Below are 24,203 nucleotides of genomic sequence, written 5' to 3'. Positions count from 1 at the left end.
CTACAGTGGAACCCCGATAAGTCGGCCCCCGATAACCCGGAACTCCGGCTAACCCGGACCGATTTTTATCAGACAAACATTTCAACAATAAAAATGTATTGCTGTTACAAAATCTCGTGAACCTAATTCATTCATTTGGTGACGTCAATATACGAACGAAACGATTGATGAATCCGACATTACTGAAAATATCAGGGTGCAGATGGGACCCTGTCGCGCAATTCGCAGCAAATAAAATAGTCGTATGTTTTTGGCTTCATTTTATTTCGGTTATACATACGCATTTTCAAGGTTCACGAGGTTTTGTACCAACTCTATGTAATATAATATTTGAGAGATAATGGAACCGGATTGAACTACATATACCATAGTAAAAATGACTCATAATACACCACATTCTTGTCGAAAACAACAGGCACCTGTATTATCCTTTATTTTTTTGAAACTGTCTGTGTTAGCATTGTTTAGAAAAGACTATTAAAATTCTTTTTTTAACAATGGTCTTAGTCATCACTGTTATTAAATAACATAACATCAGAGACGGTATTGTGTGTAGTAAAGTCGTATTAATGGGTGCGTTCGGACGACCATAGCGGCTGGCTGCCAGCAGAAATCGGCTGAGTGGTTGTATCCAGCCGTGATAGGGAAAGCTTAGTAAATCTCTCAGCGGCTGGCTTCCAGCGGTGACGTCTGACAGCTACTGCTGGCTCAGCTGTCCAGCCGCTGTGGTCGTCCGAACGCACCCATTGTTCGCTTCCGTTTTGTAATCGTTCGTAAATTTATTTAGATTTTGTGTTTGCGTGTCTTTTGTCTATAAGGGCAACAAAACGTAAAAATGTTATAGTGACAATGGAAAAATGGAAAAGAAACTAGAAGCATTAAGTAGAATTGATAAAGGTGAATCTTGCAGCATTATATTATGGTGTCGGTACATCTACAGTATCGGATTGGAAGAAAAATAGAACTAAAATCGAAGAATTTTTTTTTTCAAAATGATAACAAAAGACAGTTTAATCGGTGCAAAGCTAATAAAGCTAAGAATGAGACTTTTGACGACGCTTTGTATGTGTGGTTTTGTGTGGAATGCGAACGTGGTTTACCAGTGTCTGTGTGACAATTATAACGGAGTTTATCTGTAAGCATACCATATTTTATTAATTTTTACCATTTTCTCCGGCTAACCCGGATTTTCGATAACCCGGATCGGCCGCGGTCCCAATTAATCCGAGTTAACGGGGTTCCACTGTACTTCAATATGGGTATCTAATTTTCATTGAAGTAGTTTGACTACTATAAAACTATATTAGCTTGACTACTAATAAAGAGTTCATTATAGAAAATCCAAAATGGCCGCCAAAAAATGGTGGGTTAGATATTTAATTTCACAACTACATACCTCAATATGATATCAAATGAAGGGGCTTGACTAGTAGAAAAGAGTTCATTATAGAAAATCCAAAATAGCTGCCAACAGAATAGTGGATTACATATTTTCGTTGGCATACTGTTATAACCCCATCTACTGTTTTTTATTTTTATTGACTTCTAAAAGGCATTTGATCGTGGTAAATATTTTATATTGATCGAGGTTTTAAGAATCATTGGCAAGATTTTCCCAATTATCGCCCCAATTATGTCTCCAACAATTTTTAGTTTGAATAGTATTTTGATTTTGTTTGCGTCGCGGTCGTGTAAATCAGAAATTGTCGTGTATAGAACTCTTTATATATTTTTATTTCGTAAAAATAGGATATCTTGGAATGCGATGACACCCGGACAACATCTGTTTTGACCTGGTTGGCCCTTCGGAGACTTGCGTCTGTTATGAAATACATGCACTGACACCAAATTTATTATTTTTATTTTGAAATAGGTATCCTTTGCTTGGCAGAGCGAAGTTTAGTTTTTTTATGCATTACGTAGGGGTAATGTATACAAGGAAATGAATCACTTTCTTCATGATTTATTATCAATAATATTTAATCAAGTCAAATTAAGACTATTAGATACCTAATAACTTATATGTAAAAATTACAGAGCAATAGCAATTACCTGTTATTATTCTTAGGAAATCTAAACTCTACCAAACCTTGAACAGCCAGTGTACCCGATTTTTAAGTGGTCTAGGAAAGTTGGCCGAGAACACTTCGTCGACGGAAAATTAGTCGACATTTGGTCGACAAACAGTTTGTCGAATGCACAATTCATCGAATGTACAATTCATCCAATGTACAATTCGTCGACGAACATTTGTTGAATGGATTTTTCGTCGACAAACTGTTATATTTATCTTTAGGATAAAGGGATTAATGGTGACAAACGACGGATTATTGGTTTTTATTTTGTTAACTGGAATATTGTATTATACATACCTGAATTTATTTTTTGTTGGGTTTTATTAATTTTTTTTCTAAATCTTAATTATTTTTAAATTTAATGAAAACATTTGCTGCGGTGGGAGAGTAGACAGCAAATATAAACCGATATTTTAATTAGTGATGTTGTACCGTTCTTCTTTTTGATGTCGACGCACTTGCGAACGGAGCATTTCCAGACAAGTCAAATTTGGGGGCCCTTGCCGATAAGACGAAATATGCGAGATCCTGAGGTAAATAAATTGTTAGGGAATCGAGGCATTTCCGTACAATGTTTTTGACTACAATAATCAGTCAATACCAATAAAAAAGTAAAGAAATCGTGAAAATAAACTTCCCTTCACACTTTTTCCAAGGCTCATGACTCACAATCTATAAAATAATGTTTTTTGATATGGTACAAAGAAACTAACTTTATATATTGCCGTGTTTCCGCCATGTATTATTCGCTTTAGGTCTTTGTCGACGAAAAATCCATTCGATCAAATGTTCGTCGACGAATTGTACATTCGATGAATTATGCATTCGACCAACTGCTTGTCGACCAAATGTTGTCGACGAACTGTTCTCGACCAACTGTCGGAGACCGATAATAGGTAAGCCATAAGTATAATAATGTTTAAATGCATTTTTCTGAAAAGTTTACTTTTGTGAGTTAGTGGATTTTCCCAGTACACCCACGATATATACAATCTACGTGGGTGGTACTGATAAATCGTATTTGTAATTGATAGATACTCTATGCAGAATGCTACCTCTCATATTTCTCTGTCCCAGTCCTTTACTGCCTGATACTCCTTCAATATTTTCGTTAAACGACTCTACTTTGGCGTTTATATAGCTAGTCCTGTCGCCAGTGGGGGTACAACGGCCTCCTTAATTCAGATGGACTTACCCAAGTGTTTTTTATGTATTTTGACCCGTAGAATACGAATTTTTTTGGGTAACAGTTGATCCGGATGTCGATAAAATTGTTATAAACAAAGAACTTGAGCAATCACATAACAGTGATTCGCAAAACAAAACATTTTTTTGTAATTTATGGGTCATTCTAAGCAAAAAATGTTTTTACAATTTTTTTCGTAGGATTTATAGTTTTCGACATAAACGCGGTTAAACTTTCAAAAAATCGAAAAATTGCAATTTTTGAACCCGGATAACTTTTGATTGAAAAATAAAATAGCAATTCTGCTTACCGCATTTGAAAGTTCAAGTCAAATTCTATCTGTTTGGATTATTTTCATTGCTAAAAATTAATTTTTTCATTATAAAACAAAGCTATAAACACATAGTGATTGAATGATGTTTTCAATGCATTTCTCATTTGAAGTCGAACGAGTAGGCGCTCATACAGACAATGTCTACGTAGATTACGTATATTAAAACGCATGCATTGGGCACGGGAAACACTATGTGTTTATAGCTTTGTTTCACGATAAAAAAATTAATTTTTAGCAATGCAAATAATCAAACCCGATAGAATTTGACTTAAACTTTCAAATGCAGTAAGCAGAATTGTTATTTTATTTTAAGTCAAAAGTTATTCGGGTTCAAAAATTGCACTTTTTCGATTTTTTGACAGTTCAACCGCGTTTATCTCGAAAACTGTGCATCCTACGAAAAAACTTGTAAGAACATTTTTTGCTGGGAATTGCCCAAAAAATACAAAAAAAAAATGTTTTGTTTTGGGAGAAATCGGTGTTATGTAATTCCTCTAGTTCTTTGTTTATAACAATCTTATCGACATCCGGATCAACTGTTACCCAAAAAATTCATGTTCTACGGGTCAAACTACATAACATTAACTTGGGTAAGTCCGTCTGAATTAAGGAGGCCCGTTGTACCCCTCCTGGCGACAGGACTAAGCTTCTTGTGGACGACCATAGAACATGACCATAACAAATCTCATACTTTACGTCAATCATCTGATAAAACATTGTTGTCACATTCCGAAGTTTAAAAAATGCCACAAGTTTAATGTTATATTTTTATCAATTTAGCAATAAATCTATTTTGATGCTCTTAATATCAATAGATAAACTTTATATCAAGTAATTGAAATAAAATTAATACCGGTTTATTTTTTAAGAATCGTATTTGTTCCTGAGTCATCATCGTGAGGCATAAAAAAAGTTTTTTATAAATTATTGTAAACGTAATGTGTACTAACTAGGCATAATTTGTAAATGTGGTTTGAAAAAAAATTAAAAAGAAAAGAAAAATAATATATAAAAAAGAACACATAATAAAATAATAATATCTAACAAAAAATAAATAAATAAATATAAACAAAAAAAAAAGAAAAGAAAAACAACAACAAAAAAGAAGTGAAAAAAGTGTTTACCGCAAATTGAAATATACAGAGTTGGGATAAAGTATGGAACCAAGTAAATATCTTTAAAACGAAAAGAACAATATTTATAAAACTTTGCATGCAAGTACAGTGACGTAAAAGGCATCTGATGCCATATGTTTTGTTACTACTCCACTTCCGATTTCACCCGAAATACCCTAACTTATTTACTTTAAATGGGACACCCTGTATATTTTTGCAGATTTTATAAGAACTTGTTATTTTTAATTCGTACATACCAAGTTTGGAAGAAAAAACTATTAAAACAAGAAATAAATCTCTTTACATTTAAAAAATAGGTTAATTTATGATATTAAAAATAATGATAAATGATAATGATAATGAAAATCAATGATATTAAAAATAAAAAAAAATAATTTTAAATGTTGAAAATGTTTGCTGTTCACCTACTGACAACGTGCAAGCCTATAAATAAATTCGTGAGTCACTTTTTGCAAGATTTCTCCATGTATTAGTTCACATTCATCAGGTATTTTTTGTCTCAAATTCAGCAAGCATGTTGGTCACCTAACGTAAACACGTGATTTTAGATAACCCCAAAGAAAAAAAGTCTAACGGGTTGAGGTCCGGAGAAAGAGCGGGCCGCGTTATGAATCCTCTACGTCCAAACCATCGATTTGGAAAATTAACTTCCACAAAAAAAAGAGAAAATTCACCATAACCGATTATCATAATATTTCAATACGATTTTTTCACTTAACTGAACCATTTTTAATATAACTTATTTCTGTCAATTAGTTCAGTAACAGTTGTACCTACTGTACTAAATTCAAATAAGTTCTGCAGTGCATGTAAACAACAATCCTAGTCTACAGTACAGATGGTACTCGTTTATTTCCTACTACGTTGGATTAATATAAAAAATTATCTACAGATACTTTTTAACAAATTTTTCTACCACATTTCGTATGTATGAATTAAAAATAAGAAGTTCTTTTAAAATCCGCAAAAATATACAGGGTGTCCCATTTAAATTAAATAAGTTAAGGGTATTTCCGGTGAAACCGGAAGTGGAGTAGTAACAAAAACTATGGCAACAGATGCCTTTTTCGCCACTGTATTTGCATGCAAAGTTTCATAAATATTGTTCTTTTCGTTTCAAAGATATTTGCTTGGTTCCGTACTTTATCCCAACCCAGTATATTTAAAAAAACAGTAAAGTAATTAAAAAACAAAATAAAAAAAGCAACACAAAGTACCTATATGTATCTATAAATAATGCAAAATAATATTCTAGTATGTACCACATGTATTGTAGGCTAAATGGCTATGCCAAAGCCATTTTTCAAAAAAAAAGTAATAAGTTTCTGCAGACACTGTCGAATAAGTAGAGTAATAGGTATTTTATAACGAGTGTTTTCACAGGTAAATAGTATATGATGGATCAACAGTTTTGTCTGAGATGGAACAACCATCCCACAAATCTGACAGACGTACTAAGCAGTCTTTTACGAAGAGAAGCTCTATGTGATGTAACTTTAGCCTGTGACGGTGAAACGTTCAAAGCCCACCAAACAATCCTCTCAGCATGTAGTCCATATTTTGAAACAATTTTTATACAAAATGCTCATCCGCACCCTATAGTTTTCCTCAAAGATGTCAATTACAACGAAATGAAAGCACTGTTAGATTTTATGTATAAAGGAGAAGTGAATGTGTCCCAAAATTTACTACCGATGTTCCTAAAAACTGCAGAAGCCTTGCAAATTAGGGGCCTCACAGATAAGAATTCTTTTAGTAAAAACGACGAATTAACAGAAGTGCCAAGAAGAGACAGAGATAGGATAGTAGAACGAGACAGCCCTCCGAGTGAAAAAAGGAAAAGGAAATCGTCTTCAAACTGTGATATGACATCAAACTCAAACTTTGAAAGGTTTAATGATTCTCAGGTATGTTTCTTGTAATATTATTTTGTATTGGTTTACTCTAGAATAGCATTATAGTATTTTGATTAGTATTTTATATAGTGGAGTCACCGAAGGTGGATATGAGCTATTTCCTCCGATTTCGTTGAACCTCCATCGATTTGCATGAAAATTGGTGAGTGGTTAGAGGATATCCCAAGGAACAAAGGTGACCTGGTGCCAACTTGCGCTTTTACATTGGGGTGGATGCCACCCCTTCTCGGGGGTAAAAATTATTTTATTAAAAATAACCCCATAATTCGATAAAGGCACAAATTTCAAGCAAAATTAGTTATATAAAGTTATGAAAATAAATCAAACCTTTTTGAGTTATTAAAGATCAAAAAATTTTATTTTTCTTGAGAAAAATGCACGTTTTTAACCAATTTTTCATCAATAACTCAAAAAGTGTAAGTTTTTACAAAAAAGTTATTATTATCAAAATTGAAGCTAATAAAAAATGAAATAAACCCCTTACTACAAAAACTTTTTAATGTTAACTAAAAGTGAGTTATAGGTAATTGAATGTATATTTTATAATATAAACTTATTAAACATTTGTCAAAGTACTTAAAAATATCTATTAAATGAGCCCTCGAACATGTTGATAGCGTTAAAATTTATGCTCAAAATTTTTTTCAAAATTTATCTTTTAAAAATTTTTTCCAAAAAATTTTATTGTTTTTTTTTTAATAACTTCGTTCGTGTTTACGATATCAGGTTCATCTAAAAACTGTTTGAAAGTTAATTCCAAGTGCTATTTAAACAAATAGCTCGAGACAGAGACAGTTTCGCCATGTTAATCGCCAACGTCAAGGGGACTTGATAGGGCACGTTAAGAAGAAGAAGATTTAAACACGTTGAACCTAATCTTTTAAACCCCTTACTTTTTTAAAAATAAAAGGTTAAATGACCTCGGTTGCATGGTTCCCACAGCAAAATTTAAGATTTAAACGTTTCTATCTCGGTTATTTTTTACCCTATAGAAATAGTAAAACAGGTAAAATATTTGGCACAGAAAAAACTAAAATTTTGTTATATATAATTTTTTATGTATATTGAGTATTTTTGCAGTTATTATCAAAAGAATATGAGAATTACAATAATTTTAAAAATTATGATTTTTTTAAATCATATCTTTTTTCAAAAATATGCATTCTAAACCGGTCAAAATTATCGAAAACATTACTTATGCTAATATAAAGAAGTTCTTGTAAGGATTACTATAAATTTTAATTTTTGTGGAAATGGCGTATGTTTTATTTTTCACTTTTTCCTAAAAAATTCGAAACGGTTCTTTTATTTTCATTATAACTTGCTTAATTTTGACGCTATTACCTTGTTCTGAAGCTCATTTGATAGGTATTCCGAAGTACTTTGGCAAATGCTTAGTAGGAATATTTTATACATTGCATCGTTTTCTCGTTATTTAAGGTTGAAACTTAGATTTGAGTACTCGTCGAAAAAATTACACATTCAATTGCCAATAACTCACTTTGAACTAACATTAATTTAGTTTTTTATGTGAGGAATGTATTCAATTTTTTGTTATCTTCAATCTAAGTAATAATATCTTTTTTGTAAAAGCTTAGTTTTTAATTTATACGTGAAAAACCGATTTAAAACATGCATTTTTTTACGAAAAAATAAAATCTTTGGTCTTTAATGACTCAAAAGGTGTTGATTTATTTTAATAACTGTATATAACAAATTTTGCTTATAATTTGTCCCTCTATCGGCTTATGGTATTATTTTTAATAAAATAATTTTCACCCCCCGAGAAGGGTGGCATCCACCCCCCATGGTAAAAGCACAAGTTGGCATCATGTCACCTTTGTTCCTTGAGGTATCCTCTAATTACTCACCAATTTTCATGAAAATCGATGGAGGTTCAACGAAATCGGAGGTGAAAACCTTCAGTGACTGCACTAATAAAGATTTCTGTGAATTTTTCAAAAACATTACTTTTTCAATTTTCCATGTTTGCGATAAGTAAAATGGTTTTGTTTTCAAAACTAATTCATTTTAAGGGTCTATCCTAGTGTAAAAGTACGAAATTCATATACTCTTTTGGTAATTTCTAAAATTAGAAGTACTGTACCAATTGCTTTGAAAATTTGCATGAGCAAATTTACATTATAAAAAGAAGTACAGGTAAAACAATTTTCATACAAAATATTGAAAATTAAACGATTTATGCGCATCTACTGGAACCGTGAAAATAAAAACATAGATCTACTGTTGCAGTGATTGGGTTAGACATCCTGAATCATGAAATTTCAAAGTTATTATTGAAATATAAGTTATTTTCTATACCATCAACTAGGAGTTTTTTGATTCGGTAAAAAGGTTAATTTGGCGGTTTTTGAAACTGAAAATGTTTTAATTAATTAAAAAAAATGTCAATACTGCGTCATTTCTCCAAATTTTAATATTTTTCAATAATCATAGTTGATGGTATAGGACATAGGAACTAACTTATATTTCAATAATCACTTTGAAATTTTATGTTTCAGGATCTGTATTAGTCCCAATCACTGCAGCAGTGAAGCTATGTTTTTATTTTCACGTTGCCAGTAGATGGCGCATAAATCGTTTAATTTTTAATAATTTTTTATGAAAATTGTTTTACATATACTTCTCCTTATAGTACAAATACTCATGAAAATGACAGTAAAAAAAGTATATGAATTTCGTACTTTTACACTAGGATAGCCCCTTAATACGTTGACGGACAGTGCGTCAAATGTATAAGCAAGTGTTGTGACACTATATGTATTTTGCAAAGTAGAATAGGGAGAAATGCAACGTCTATAGACGTTGTGTCACATTACATCAATGGAAATTAGACGTTTATAGACGTTCTGTCCGTCAACGTGTTAAGCTAAAAATAATCTATGATTAAAACGGCCAACAAATGAGAACAAAACTGGGACGCATACTTTTCGTTCAGAAGCCCATCAGGTCATTTTTCATTAGATGACACAAGATAGTTTTTTAGGATCTAACAATACTATTGGAGAAAGGTGTGCCGGAAAGCAAGCATTCCCAAATTCCGTCCTTCTTATAGTTAATTTGTATCTTCTTGAGACTTGCTGTCTGTTTACGGAACACACTTTCTATCTTCTTCTGGTGTCATACGCTTTGTAGCATGTAGGCGTTCATATTGACTGGATTACGTATAAGGGTCCTTCTGCTCTTCTTGAGATCGTATACAGCAGAAATTTCCCAACCGGTGGGTCGCGACCCACTAGTGGGTCGCGGGAGGATTTCGGGTGGCTCGCGACGTAGGTAGCTCTTACAGTAGCTGTGTAGCGTACAATGGCCGTGTTCCTTATTTTTTTCTATCATCATGGGTGAGGGATGGGTCGCGAATATGAAAAAATATCAGAAGGTGGGTCGCCAGACATAAAAGGTTGGGAACCACTGATATACAGTGATGAGCGCGCTAATAACCGGCAAAATAACGCAAAAGATGAAAAATATATTAAGTTGTGAGATAAAAAGAGATGAAACTAGTAGAGGTGGGAAATTTAGCGATAGAATTCTATAAATTTATGTTATATTGTTTGTTTCCGCCTTTAGACGTGTCAGAGGAGTATGTCAACTAAAACTGTTACTGTCACAGTCACGGGCGTCCATATAATTTATAATTAATAAGGCGCCATTTTTAGGGGGCAGACATGAAGATGTTGCACATTATATTTTGTATACTTTGGATAGCCATATATAATTTAAAGCACCCGAAAAGCCAGGGGGCACGGCCCCCCCTGCCCATGGGTATGGTCGCCCATGGTCACATTGGTAATTGCCAAACTCGTCCGATACGTCTAAAGGTGGGAAACAATCAATATAATGTAAATTTATCGGTTTCTATCGCTAAATTTCCCACCTCTACTAGTTTCATCTTTTTTATCTTACAACTTAATATGGTTTCCGTCTTTTACGTTATTTTGCCGGATATTAGCGCACTGATCACTGTATGTCGCACCAATTTCTTATCTAGGTTCGTTAAAGACACTCGTAATAAGAGTCCATAGGATGCTTAACAGTTTTTAATTAGTAAAATAGACAACTAAATTGTAAAGTAAATAGATGGTTTTGCTTGTTTTCGATTCGTGTTTAATTTGAACTAAATTGTAGTTATATTAGTCCGGGAGGTAGCGTCAAATTTGACCGGAGCATTTTGGCATGACTGTTTTTTTATATAGTCAGTTGTTCCAAAGCTTATTAACAAATGGGGTCAGCTGGCCCAAAACTGGGGCATAAAATGAAAAAAGACCAGGAAAATTAATAATAGAAATAATTACACTTTTATAAAAAAAGAACTTGTCGCGCCAGCTGACAGACATTTTCGTTATGAAACAAGTACTAACCACCATGCCAAAATCACCGTAAAAATTTCCTGCGTGAACACATTTATACCGAATAATGCTTCCCTGGTTCCCATGCCGTTTCTGAAGAATAATTAGTTATCACTAATTTCATCATCCAGCTTTTTGTAAATTCTGTTGTGGATTACTCGAAGAAATACTTTCAAAGCATGGTCAAATGCAATTATACGGTGTTCTGAACAATCTTTTGTATTTTGCTTCTTAGTGGATGCATGTGGACGAATTACGAATGTGAATACTAACCATTCTTTTGATAAAATACCTGTTTGATAAATATGATCATATAGTTCTACTAAAATGTCTATCATTTCGGGATTTCATCCGGACCGTATATCCAGAAAGCCACTGCGCATCCGCTAGGAAAAATTTTCTGATTCGGATTTTTTGCACAATCTTACTCAAAAAGGGCCCCTTTTTAACAAATTTGCATGTTGCCAGGTCCAAAAGTGGGTCAAAAAATTTTTAAACGTTTTTTTTTCGTAAAATTATTCTTTTGCATCGATCAAAGTTTTTTTAGGTTTTTTGGAACATTCCAAACAGAAAAGGTCTTTAGTGACTTTTCTCTAAATTTGATAGTTTTTGACATAACTAATATAAGCGATTAAAAATTGCGAAATCGGCCATTTTTAACCCTCAAAAACTATGTGGAAACCTGAAAATTTCAATGTTGCCAAGGTAGGTTAGGTAGATATTCTTTTAACATCGATTGAAAGAGTTTTTTGCAATACAATACCGTTGCATGTATATGTAATATGCGTAAATATCTGTGCGGAAAAATATTCTGATTTAATTATTTTTCACCATCTTTCTTGAAAAGATACCCTTTTAACAAATTTGCATGTTGCCAGGATCAAAAAGCAGTCAAAAATTTTCTTTAAACGTGTTTTTTTGTTTTTTCCTAAAACTATTTTTTTGCATCGGACAAATTTTTTTAGGTTTTTTGGATCATTCCAAATAGAAAAGATCTTAAGTAACTTTTCTCTAAATGTGATAGTTTTCGAAATATAAGAGATTGAATTTAAAAATCGCAAAATCGGCCATTTTTAATCCTCAAAAACTATGTGAAAAACCGAAAATTTCAATGTTACCAAGGCACGTAAGTACTCCATGAACATTGATTGATGAAATCCCGAAGAGCTTTTTGCAATACAATATCGAAAACCCCTTTGTTTTTTAATTGCGAATCAAGCGGACGCGACACTATTTTTAACCGTTGCATGTAGGTATATGTAATGGGAATAAATGTTAAGTTTAAAAAAAATTGTTTAAAACATTTTTTGACCCATTTTTGGCCCTGGCAACATGCAAATTTGTTAATAGGGAACCTTTTCAAACAAGATAGTGAAAAAATGTTACCAGAATATTTTTCCTCTGATATATTTACGCATATTACATACAATGTTGTATACATGCAACGGTTGACAATTATTATTATAGTGTAGCACTATTATAGTGTAGCGACCGCTTGATTAAAAAACAAAGGGCTTTTCGATATTGTATTGCAAAAAACTCTTTGGGGTGTCATCAATCGATGTTTAAAGAATATCTACCTTCCATGGCAACATTGAAATTTTCAGTTTTTCACATAGTTTCTGAAGGTTAAAAATGACCGATTTCGCAATTTTTAAATTTTTAATCGCTTATATGTCAAAAACTATCAACTTTAGAGAAAAGTCACTAAATACCTTTTCTGTTTGGAATTATCCAAAAAATCTTAAAAAACTTTGTTCGATGCAAAAAAATAATTTTAGGAAAAAAACAAAAAAAAAACGTTTAAAAAATGTTTGACCACCTTTTGGGCCTGGCAACATGCAAATTTGTTAAAGTAAGATTGTCCTTTTTGAGTAAGATTGTGCAAAAAATCCGAATTAGAATATTTTTCCTAGCGGATACGCAGTGGCTTTCTGGACTAGTAGCCTTTTTCTATTTTGTCTGTTCTGAAAATTTTTTGTCCCGATTCTTCAGATTCCTCAGTATCATTTATTCTCTGTCATCCCCGAATAGTTCTTTTACGTATTCTGTCTATCTGTTTAGTTGTTGTTTTATATTTGTGAGAATGTTACCGTTCGAGTCTTTTATAACATGTATATTATTTTGTTTTCCCGACGTCATTTCCTTCACTTTCCCATGAAGATTGAAACTATTCTTTTCATATTCCTCTATTTCGTGATACTGTTTAGTTAACGATCTTTCTTTTGGTGTTATTGCCTTTTCTAATCCTGCAGTTTAAGGATTTGTATTTTGTAATGTTTTTGAATTTATATTTTTTTCTTTCATTCATGAGAGTTATACAGTATGGTGCAAATGTCTGGAATACATTCGATATTTCGTAAATCGGCGAGTTTAAGGAAAAATCCCGAAACAGGTCGATTTTTATTTTTAAATTACGATATTTTGGCATATATTTCATACGAGTGACGTCATCCATATGGACGTGATGACGTAATCGATGATTTTTTTTAAATGAGACTAGGGGTCGTGTAATAGCTCATTTGAAAGGTATTCAATTCTGTATTCAGTAAATAATTGTAAGTTCAGCAAGTAGTTGAATAAATATTAACATAATTGGTTATACAGTGTCCAAAATTTTTTTTTAAATTGACAAAAAAAGAAGAATGTATGTAATTTATTTAATTCAAAATACATTTTACTAGTGTCAGAAAACAGAAAAAATTGTTCATTTGACAAATAAGCATTGCTTTTCGCTTAAATTCAATGTTCAAACCAGCTCACCCCAACCACCTGTCTCTTGGAAGTTTGAACATTTAATTTAAGCGAAAAGCAGTGCTTATTTATCAAATAATAGTTATTTATGTACCAAGTCAGTAAAGTTACTCGTTGTGGAACGAGTCAGATGCGAACGATCAGAACGAGCTAGGCGAATAACAGACGAGTTCGATAAAGAGTCTTTACTGACGTGGTGCATACAAAATTTTATCGCCAACAATTTGATATTGGTTTTAACACTTACTTACAATTAACAGTTTAAAAACTTTTTAAATTTTAGACGTCATAATAATTTCATGACAGTGATGACAGATAACTTTTGCAAGATGGCCGCTTTCGATTTTTAATCGATAGTTATCAATATTGAATAATTACTAAATCGGTAAAGTTTTAATTTATTTTATATGAATATAATTACAAAATACTCCAGAATTTTCTTTTTGACATAAATTTAATTGATAATATTGCCAATTGTGTACAATATTTTTAATAATTAAAGTAAATAAATTTTAAGTTCACTCGAATACTCGCCATTCGATTACTGCCATCGACCACTTACATTCAATCTCGGTTAATTTGATTAATCGCGGCAGTAAAGTAAAATTCTTCTTTCAGTACAATAAGTGTTATTTTATTGCCGCAAATGAGGGCAAATGAGTACAATAATGAATGACTTTAGTGACGGTTGGCGATAAACATTTTTTTCTGTTTTCTGACAGAAGTAAAATGTATTTTAAATTAAATAAATTACAGACATTTTTCTTTTTTTGTCAAGTAATTCACTTTATCGCCAACCGTCACTAAAGTCATTCATTATTGTACTCATTTGCCCTCATTTGCGGCAGTAAAGTAACACTTTATTGTACTGAAAGAAGAATTTTACTTTACCTGCCGCGATTAATCGGAATTGAATGTAAGTGGTCGATGGCAGTAATCGATTATTTATTTGAGTTGACTTACAATTTATTTACTTTGATTATTAAAAATATTGTACAAAATTTACGACATTGTCAATTAAATTGATGTCGAAAAGTGAAATTCTGTAGTATTTTGTAATTATATTCATATAAAATAAGTCAACACTTTACCGATTTCGAATTATTCAATATTGATAACTATCGATTAAAAATCGAAAGCGGCCATCATGCAAAAGTCACCTGTCATCACTGTCATGAAATTTTTATTACGTCTAAAATTTTAAAAAATTCTTAAATTGTAAATTGTAAGTAAGAATTAAAACCCATATCAAATTGCTGGCGATAAAATTTTGTATGCACCACGTCAGTAAAGACTCTTTATCGAACTCGTCTGTTATTCGCCTCGCTCGCTAGGCTCGTTCTGCTCATAATATCAAACTCGTTCGATAAAGAGTAACTTTACTGACTTGGTACATAAATAACTATTAAAAATATTTTTTTGGACACCGTATAAGGTACATTCCATGTCAAATCACTCAGGCAAAAAATTTTGGATCTCCGATTTGTCTGAAAATTGGTATATAGCTTCTGCGGGACGTAAAAATAAGATATTTAAAGTCAAAAAATCTTCTTTTTTTCTCAAAATGTTATTTTATGCGATTTTACAGTGATTTGGTGTTTATTTAAACAAATTTGCATTTTCTGTCGTAAAGTATCAATGAAAAACATAATATTTTAATAGAAAGAACTCAAAAATGTCATTATATGGCATTATAACAAGTTATTTTGAATCAAAACAAGTTTTTGATCAAATTTTATAGTGTAAAAAACGTTTTAAAATACCGTTTTTTACATTTTCCTCCATTCCCAAAATACGTTATCATCGATTTGGCTGAAAATTTGCCCACAGATAGCCAAAAGATAGGACTTTAAGTGGTTAGAAGGATTTAAATTATATTTCAATACCAAAAAAGTTACATGCAGTAATATCAGACTCAAAAGTATATATTAGACAAGTCGGGATAGCATTTGACCTTGAATGCCGAGCTGCCCAAAATTTTATTTTTCTTATCTTTAGGGGGAGTCAATAGTAGCCTAAATTTAAAATCACGAATGAATTCCTCCGTTACGTTAGCCGCCATCTTGATTTTAAAGGAGAACCTTTTTTGCTCAATATCTCCGCCATTTTTAACTTTTCGACAAAAATGGTAGGAACTGAAATTGTTCCAAATAAATCGTATTTACAATTATTACAATTTCTTTTTAACAATTTTTGTCGTGAGGTCGATATTTTCGAGTTAATTGTACTTACAGTAGACGCCTATATTTTTGACTATAATATTGCATGTAACTTTTTTGGTATTGTAATATAATTCAAATCCTTCTCACCACTTAAAGTCCTATGTTTTGTCTATCTGTGGGCAAAGTTTCAGCCAAATCGATTATGATGTATTTTGGGAATGGAGAAAAATGTAAAAAAACGGTATTTTAACGTTTTCTACACTATAAAATTTAATCAAAAGCTTGTTTTGAATCAAAGTAACTTGTTATAATACCATATAATGACATTTTGAGCCCCTTCTATTAAAATATTATGTTTTCCATTGATACTTTACGATAGAAAATGCAAATTTGTATAAATAAACACCAAATCACTGTAAAATCGCATAAAATAACATTTTGAGAAAAAAAAGAAGAAGATTTTTTGACCTTAAATATCTTATTTTTACGTCCCGCAGAAGCTATATACCAATTTTCAGACAAATCGGAGGTCTAAAATTTTTTTGCTCCAAAATTGAGTGATTTGAAATGGAATGACCCATAAACAATTATGTTAATATTTATTTTAGTGAACACAGAATTGAATACATTTCAAAAGAGCTTTCACACGACCCCCCGTCTCATTTAAAAAAATCATTGATTACGTCATCACGTCCATATGGATGACGTCACTCGTGTGAAATATATTATGCCAAAATATCGTAATTTAAAAATAGATATCGACTCGTTTCGGGATTTTTCCTTAAAGTCGCCGGTTTACGAAATATCGAATTTATTCCAGACATTTGCACCATACTGTATATAGTATACGTATATCGTTTTAATAATGTAAAAATAATGAGCAGAACTGTGTGACAAAAATCGTGTCCCTCAGTTATACAATTAAACATTGTTCTTTCTTATATTCATAATAGGTCTGGATCCCGCGTATGAAAAAAAAGTTGATTAATAGCAAGCTGAAAATTTGTTAATAGATTAAGGGTGTCTAGTCGGACAAACTTTGATATATAGGAACACTGTAACAGGGGAAGTTTTAATTGTGGAACAGGTTAAAAATTTGGAACGGTCAGACCACGAAAACGGCACATGTATTTTGTCAGACAGAACAGACTGAAACTCTCCGAACAGAGATTAAACTCTCATGCAAAAATCAGACTGCTATTTATCACCAAATGTGCGTTTTAATGAGTGGAACATGTAGAATATGTCAAATGACAGGAATTATGACAGGTGATAAATAGCAGTCTGATTTTTGCATGAGAGTTTAATCTCTGTTCGGAGAGTTTAAGTCTATTCTGTCGGACAAAATAAATGTGCCGTTTTCGTGGTCTGACCGTTCCAAATTTTTAACCTGTTCCACAATTAAAACTGCCCATGTTCCAGTGTTCCCATATATCCGACTAGACACCCTTAAGCTATTAACAAATTTTCAGCTTGCTATTAATCAACTTTTTTTTCATACGCGGGATCCAGACCTATAAGTTGGCATTAAAATAATTTCTTAACGTCATGTCTAAAAAATTAATTAAAAACAAATTTTTATGGAGCATTAAATTGTAATTTTAGCTTAGGCAATTTTAAAATTTATCTTTTTCTTTAGCAATTTATTGCTCTAATTTTATTGACTTCCTGTTCTCAAAGAAATCAGATAAGTTCCGCTCTTATAGAGAATGTCGGCATAACTTTTTTTAAAGGTTTTCATTTAAATTATTATTATAAGCCTGAAATAAACTGTAATATTTCATCACATAAATCGCAACATCAGAAAAGGAACTATTTTCAAATTAATAGAATAATTGGTCGTACATTTTTTAAACAATATTAGAGACACGTGTTGGTCTAATAAAGTAATACAGGGTGGCAATTTGAAACTTTATACCAATATTATTGTCATTCACGTAAATAGTATGCACAATCAGAAATACGGCAATTTTTTTTCAAGGCGTAAACTTTTAGTAGATCTTGTTAGCCCTTAAGATTCGACCCCATAGCAAGTCTAAATGTTATTTGAGATGGTCAGGAAAAAGTACACCAGTTTGAAAATGGTAAAAAATGTCATTTTCAAATAACTGCCATTTTTAAACAGTTGTATATATTTTTTTAAAACCAGGAGGAGCAATTCAAATTTACCACGCCGTAATGCTTATTTGTAATTGGCCCAACTGAAGTAGTGATGTTGAAAAAGTAACTATTCGTTACAAAGTACTCGTTACTTACGAATACCGAAAGTATCGATTACTATACAGAGAGGTCTTCTTTCTTTTTCGTGTCTGGATCCGACTACAGTTTTTCTGCCCAATATCGGGCTACGTCTACACCCTTTGTATTTGCGAGCCATAAATCATCGAGGGTACACTGTGATGGGCAAAGTCTGCATACTCTCAGATGCCCCACGCTCTGTATTTCCCCACATTCGCAAAGTGCGTCGTTATCTGTCTTGATGCCCCATTTAATAAGGTTCTGTTTTACAGGGGCAATACCTGTGCGTATTCGGTTGAGTGTCCGCCAGGTTCTCCAGTCCAGGTTCATTCCATTAGGTCGTTCTGGATGTAGGGGGAACAGTTCGGGTGGTTCGACGCTGACATTTCTCATAAACCTTTTCCTTGATTTAAGTCGGCTGATTCCTGGCGGTTCGTCAAACCCGTATAATTGGTGCCTTTCATCGAAAGTTTGCCTGAACTTCTCCACATATTGTGAGGCGCATCTACGGTCGTCTGGTGATGCGAATCCAGCTGCCCGGTACAGTAATGGTAGAGGGGTAGGCTTCATACAACCGGTAATTATTCTACATGTTTCATTTAACGCCGTGGTGACTTGTTGGGCGTGTCTAGATCTACCCCAGACGGGACAAGCATATTCCCCTGTTGAGAAACATAAGACCTCAGCTGTTGACTTTAAGACCTGGGGGTTTGCACCCCACTTGCTCCCTACAAGTTTCCGGAGAAGGTTGTTTCTCGTAGAAACCTTTTGTCTTGTGCTCTGACAGTGGAATTTATACGTTAGTGACCGGTCTAGTATCACTCCAAGATATTTGGGCCTATCAGTATGTTCCAAGCGTTGTCCCTCCCAAGAAACATTCAGTTTTACATGCGCCAGATGGTTGTTGAGGTGGAATGCACATACTTGGGTTTTAGTAGGGTTTGGCTTTAATGAGTTTTGTTTGTAGTAAGCTGACATCATATTTAAAGCCTCTTCCATTGTCGACTCTACTTGTGTGTTTTCCCCTTTACGGCGATACCAAGGTCGTCAGCGTACACAAAACTCTCAGTCCGAGGGTGCATTGGTTGGTCATTGGTGTAGATGTTAAAATAGGGACGGCGCCAGAACGCTTCCTTGAGGTAGGCCATTTTTTTGGGTTCTCTATCTGCCCTTCTTTCCATTTAGCACAACGTAGAAGCGTCTATTACACAACAGTGATCTAATGATATTTACCATGTCATAGTCAAGCACAGTGTTATAGATCTTAGTTAGCAAGGTTCTGTGGTTTATCGTATCGTAGGCCGCTCTGAGGTCTATCAAGGCTACTCCCACTATCTCCCTCTGCTCAAATCCCTCCTCTATGTGCTCTGTTAGGTTCAGAACTTGGCCTGTGCATGATTTACCTGGTCTGAAGCCTGCTTGTTGTGGGATTAGTTTTGCATCTAATGTTTCCTGGATGCGGTTCAAAATGAGGCGTTCATACAATTTATATAAATGACATAGAAGAGATATCGGACGGTAGCTACTCGGTAGTTCAGGGTCTTTACCAGGTTTCAGAAGGGCTACTACTTTTGATTTACGCCACATTTGTGGAATCTGGTAGGTAGAGCGACAGATGTTAAATAGATCGAGCACCCATTGCCTCGCTTTTTGCCCAAAGTGTTTTATCTGCTCTGTTAGGATTTCGTCCACCCCAGGGGATTTTCCATTTTTCATACAGTCAATACCATTTTTAAGCTCTTCGATGGTAAATGGGTTTCGCAAGAGTTGTTTCCTGGTTTTGAATTCTTATAATCTTTGGCGTTTTGCAACGATTGTTTGTTTTGCCATTCAGAAGCAGTTGGTGGGCTATCTGATTTGGCGTTATTCCACATGGCTCTTTCATCTCTGTGGGATCACCATTAAGTTTTTTGATCATATTCCAAGCCTGTTTACTACTGTGCGTCATATCCATTTTACTTAAAGTCTCGCTCCACCGTTCTTGTCTGGAGGCGCTTAGTATTTGCTGCAGTCTCTCCCCTATCTCTGCCGTAACTTCGCTAAATGGGTCTTTACTATATTCTTCGGTGTACTTTGTCATAATGTCTTTTGCTTCATCGTTCAGACCAGATATGTAATGTTGTTGACATCCTCTGGGTATGTGTTTACATGAGGTTCGTTTTACAAGTTTGATGAACGCATGATAGTTTTGGGGGTAGGGACTACATTTTTCACTTGTGTTTCCAATTCACCAGTATATTTTTCCCAGTTCGCCTTTTTGAAATTAAACCTTCGTTTGAAAGGGATTTTGGGAGCTTTTATAGCTCTGTATACGGATATTCCCACGGGCCTATATTGTGTCTTTGGTATAGGTTTATATATATATATATATATATATATATATATATATATATATATATATATATATAACAAATGAAATAGAGAATGTGGAAAAATCCCCTTACGAATAACTCACACATCCACCATTTCTGGCTGGGAAAAATTTTTCGAATAGAATCAAAGATACAAACACCAGTTCTTAGAAATGTGTTTCGCCCTCTTCAACCTCCAAATGAGCCCACGGAGGTTGAAGAGGGCGAAACACATTTCTAAGAACTGGTGTTTGTATCTTTGATTCTATTCGAAAAATTTTTCCCAGCCAGAAATGGTGGATGTGAGTTATTCGTAAGGGGATTTTTCCACATTCTCTATTTCATTTGTTTGATTTCGTACGAGTGGTCGTTAAACCAGTACCTGTGGATCTTTTGATCACTGAGTGTGTTTCAAAGATCTACATCTTTTGTTTTTTCATATATATATATATATATATATATATATATATATATATATATATATATATCTTTCTGACGCAACGGTCCTCTAAAGAAATGCTGATGAAGGTGAGATCAGGGTTGTAACCTTTCTTCCATATTTTGCTTTGGAATGAATATGGCAGTTTTGGGTCATGCAGCAGTGCCAGGTTGTTTTGTTCAGCCCACGATTCCACAAGATCTCCATTTTTATCAGTTGAAGCGTAGCCCCAATGAACATTATGACTATTAAAATCCCCGAGAATGAATCTAGTTTTTTGAGAAGCGAAATTTTTTGGAGGGGAGAAAACAATGTCCCTCCAGGGTGGTTTATACACAGATGTAACTGTGCAGGCTCCTATTTCGACGGTCCTATTTCGAACAATACTAATACAAAATATGTACTGAGAAATACGATTCTCGATATGATTACCGGTACTCAAATACAAAAGTAACAAAAGTAATCAAAGTAACGAATACTTTAAATGATTACTTTATACAAAAGTAACGATTTGTAACGAATACTCGAAAGTAACTATAATCAACATCACTAAACTGCAGGCAAGTTTACTCCACTGTTATGAAATTTTAACACTATTGAGATTGATGAAATTTTGATAATATTGGCATTTTATAGGTTAATTAAGTTATATTGGCGATGATTTGTGTTTTCACTAGTAATACCACTAGAGGTCAAATTATTTCCGGAAATTTTTTTGAGATCATGAATATTTTGAAAATTTCCCGAGTCGCAGACGAGGGAAATTTTCTAAAAATATTCATGATCAAAAAAAAATTCCGGATATTAATTTGACTTCGCGTGGTATTCAGTAAGAAAATTCCACACCAAATTTGCATTTGAAAATCCAAAGCTGCATGAACAGATTAATAGCGCGCCATAGCTTTGTCAGCAATTATTTAGGCTTTCAAATTCGTAATTTCTACTCATTGTAGTTGCATGGGAATACCATTTCAAGATAGAAAATAGTATATTCTTCAATTTTACATAAGTTTTGAGTAACTACAAGTGATAGAAAATGAATCAAAACTAAATTATGTAAACAAATAAAAACCAGTCTGTCAAAAATGTTCTGTTATTGTAAACGTCAAAAAATTTCCACTATAATTCGCTGTTGGGTACCCCACGAGCAAAAAATTTCCGATAAAATACCTCCGTTGCCATGGTGATCTGTCAAAATAACGTATTTTGATTGGTTCAAAATTACAGATGTGGAATTTTCTGCGTTATTCCTTTACTTTTTAGATTTTTACTCTGCTTTTATATCTATAAAAAACAATTGTTTTTAGAACTCTTTAGCGACGTATTAGTTTAATATAATATTTATGGATTACCGTCGAAGGCCAACTTGATCAATCAAAAAAGAAGATGTATTTGGTGATTTTTCTAGTGACTTTCTTGGGTGTGAATCTGTCTTTATTTTACTCCTCCTGGTTTAAAAACAAGGTATAGATAGATGGATTTTAATTTACCAATGCTCTACAATTTTTTTCCTATTTAGTTCAATTTTGCAAATTATTTCATCAAAAAGTTGACATTTTAACAAGAAAAATGAGACTTTGTGACCTAAAATCGGTCCGCTGGACTCTGGAGATATAGCTCTTCAAATATACAGTGAGCACGTAAAGGTTGGAATAAATTCATTTTCTCGAGAATGGACAATTTTGGAAAAAAATCCAAAAACAGGTCAATTTTTAGTTTTAAATTGCGACTTTTTGGCATACATATCATACTAGTGACGTCATCCATCTGGGCGTGATGACGTCATCGATGATTTTTTTAAATAGAAATAGGGGTCGTGTGATAGCTCATTTGAAAGGTAATTTAATTCTCTATTCAGTAATATAAACATTAACATAATTATTTATACAGAGTGTCCAAGAAAACATTTTTTTTATTTAATTTATTGACATAAAAAGAAGAATGCTTGTAATTTATTTAATCCAAAATACATTTTACTGCTCTCAGAAAACAGAAAAAAGTGTTTATTTGAAATTTATTCATTGCTTTTCGCTTAAACTAAATGTTTAAACTGTCCAGAGGAAGGTGGGTGACGGCTTTGATATTGAATTTAAGCAAAAAACAATATTTATTTGTCAAATAAACATTATTTCCTGTTTTCTGATAGCAGTAAAATGTATTGTGAGTTAAATAAATTACACACATTCTTCTTTTTATGTCAATAAATTTAATTCAAAAAAATTTTTTTTGGACACTGTATAAATAAATATGTTAATGTTTATATTACTGAATAGAGAATTAAATTACCTTTCAAATGAGCTATCACACGACCCCTATTTCTATTTAAAAAAATCATCGATGACGTCATCACGCCCAGATGGATGACGTCACTAGTATGATATGTATGCCAAAAAGCCGCAATTTAAAACTAAAAATTGACCTGTTTTTGGATTTTTTTCCAAAATTGTCCATTCTCGAGAAAATCAATTTATTCCAACCTTTACGTGCTCACTGTATAGACATGGATCCCGCGTAAGAAAAAAAAAGTTGATTAATAGCAAGCTGAAAATTTGTTAATAGCTTAACGGTGTCTAGTCGGACAAACATTGATGCACGGGAACACTGAAACAGGGAAAGTTTTAACGATGGAGCATGATAAACGTGTCGTCCTGACAAGTTTATGATGGTGAAAAATAGCAAGTTGTTTTTAAGTTTATTCAATAGCCAACGTTATATAATATATGAAAAAATGTTTGTCCGACAAAAAGGTTTGGCATTTTAACGAGTCCGACACGTTGAACATGTCACATGGCAGGAATTATGTTGGTGATAAATAGCAATCTGATTTTTGCATGAGAGTTTAATGAAAGGTTAAAAAAGCAATTGGAAGTTCTGTCGGACAAAATGAATGGAAAATTTTCCTAGTCGGACATTCTAAACATGTAAGATATAGACAAAAATGTTGGTGATAAATAGCAAGCTAATTTTGATTTGTTTATGTACAAATTATATTTTGTAACGCAAAAAGTTATATGTCGGACAAAAAGTTTGGGCAAATCGAAGGAAATAAATAAAAAACATTTTTTCAGAATGACCTACATATTGATAAAGTTATTTTAGTTGTATGTATATTATTATTTATATTCACATATTTGCATGTGCATATGCACACTCCAAAAACAGTGAGGTAAGTATCAATGCATGTATATATTGCAAAACAATTATTTTTTGGGTGGAGTTTGTTCTAGATATTCTGAAAATGA

General features: G+C 32.9%; 1 protein-coding gene across 2 annotated transcripts in view; it reads left to right on the top strand.

The window, feature by feature from the left end:
• Positions 1-24,203, top strand: part of LOC114331254 (sex determination protein fruitless) — a 261,981-nt gene that overhangs the window by 19,549 nt on the left and 218,229 nt on the right. For both annotated transcript variants that reach the window (XM_050657926.1, XM_028280756.2), the window contains exon 2: positions 6,115-6,638. In XM_050657926.1, the coding sequence (XP_050513883.1) occupies positions 6,126-6,638 (513 nt within the window). In that variant the 5' untranslated portion in view covers positions 6,115-6,125. The remainder of the gene's footprint in view (positions 1-6,114; positions 6,639-24,203) is intronic.

The sequence above is a fragment of the Diabrotica virgifera genome, chromosome 8, assembly GCF_917563875.1.
Source record: "Diabrotica virgifera virgifera chromosome 8, PGI_DIABVI_V3a".
Taxonomy (NCBI): domain Eukaryota; kingdom Metazoa; phylum Arthropoda; class Insecta; order Coleoptera; family Chrysomelidae; genus Diabrotica; species Diabrotica virgifera.
The sequence above is the reverse complement of the archived record's forward strand: the minus strand, read 5'-3'. Positions and strand labels throughout refer to the sequence as shown.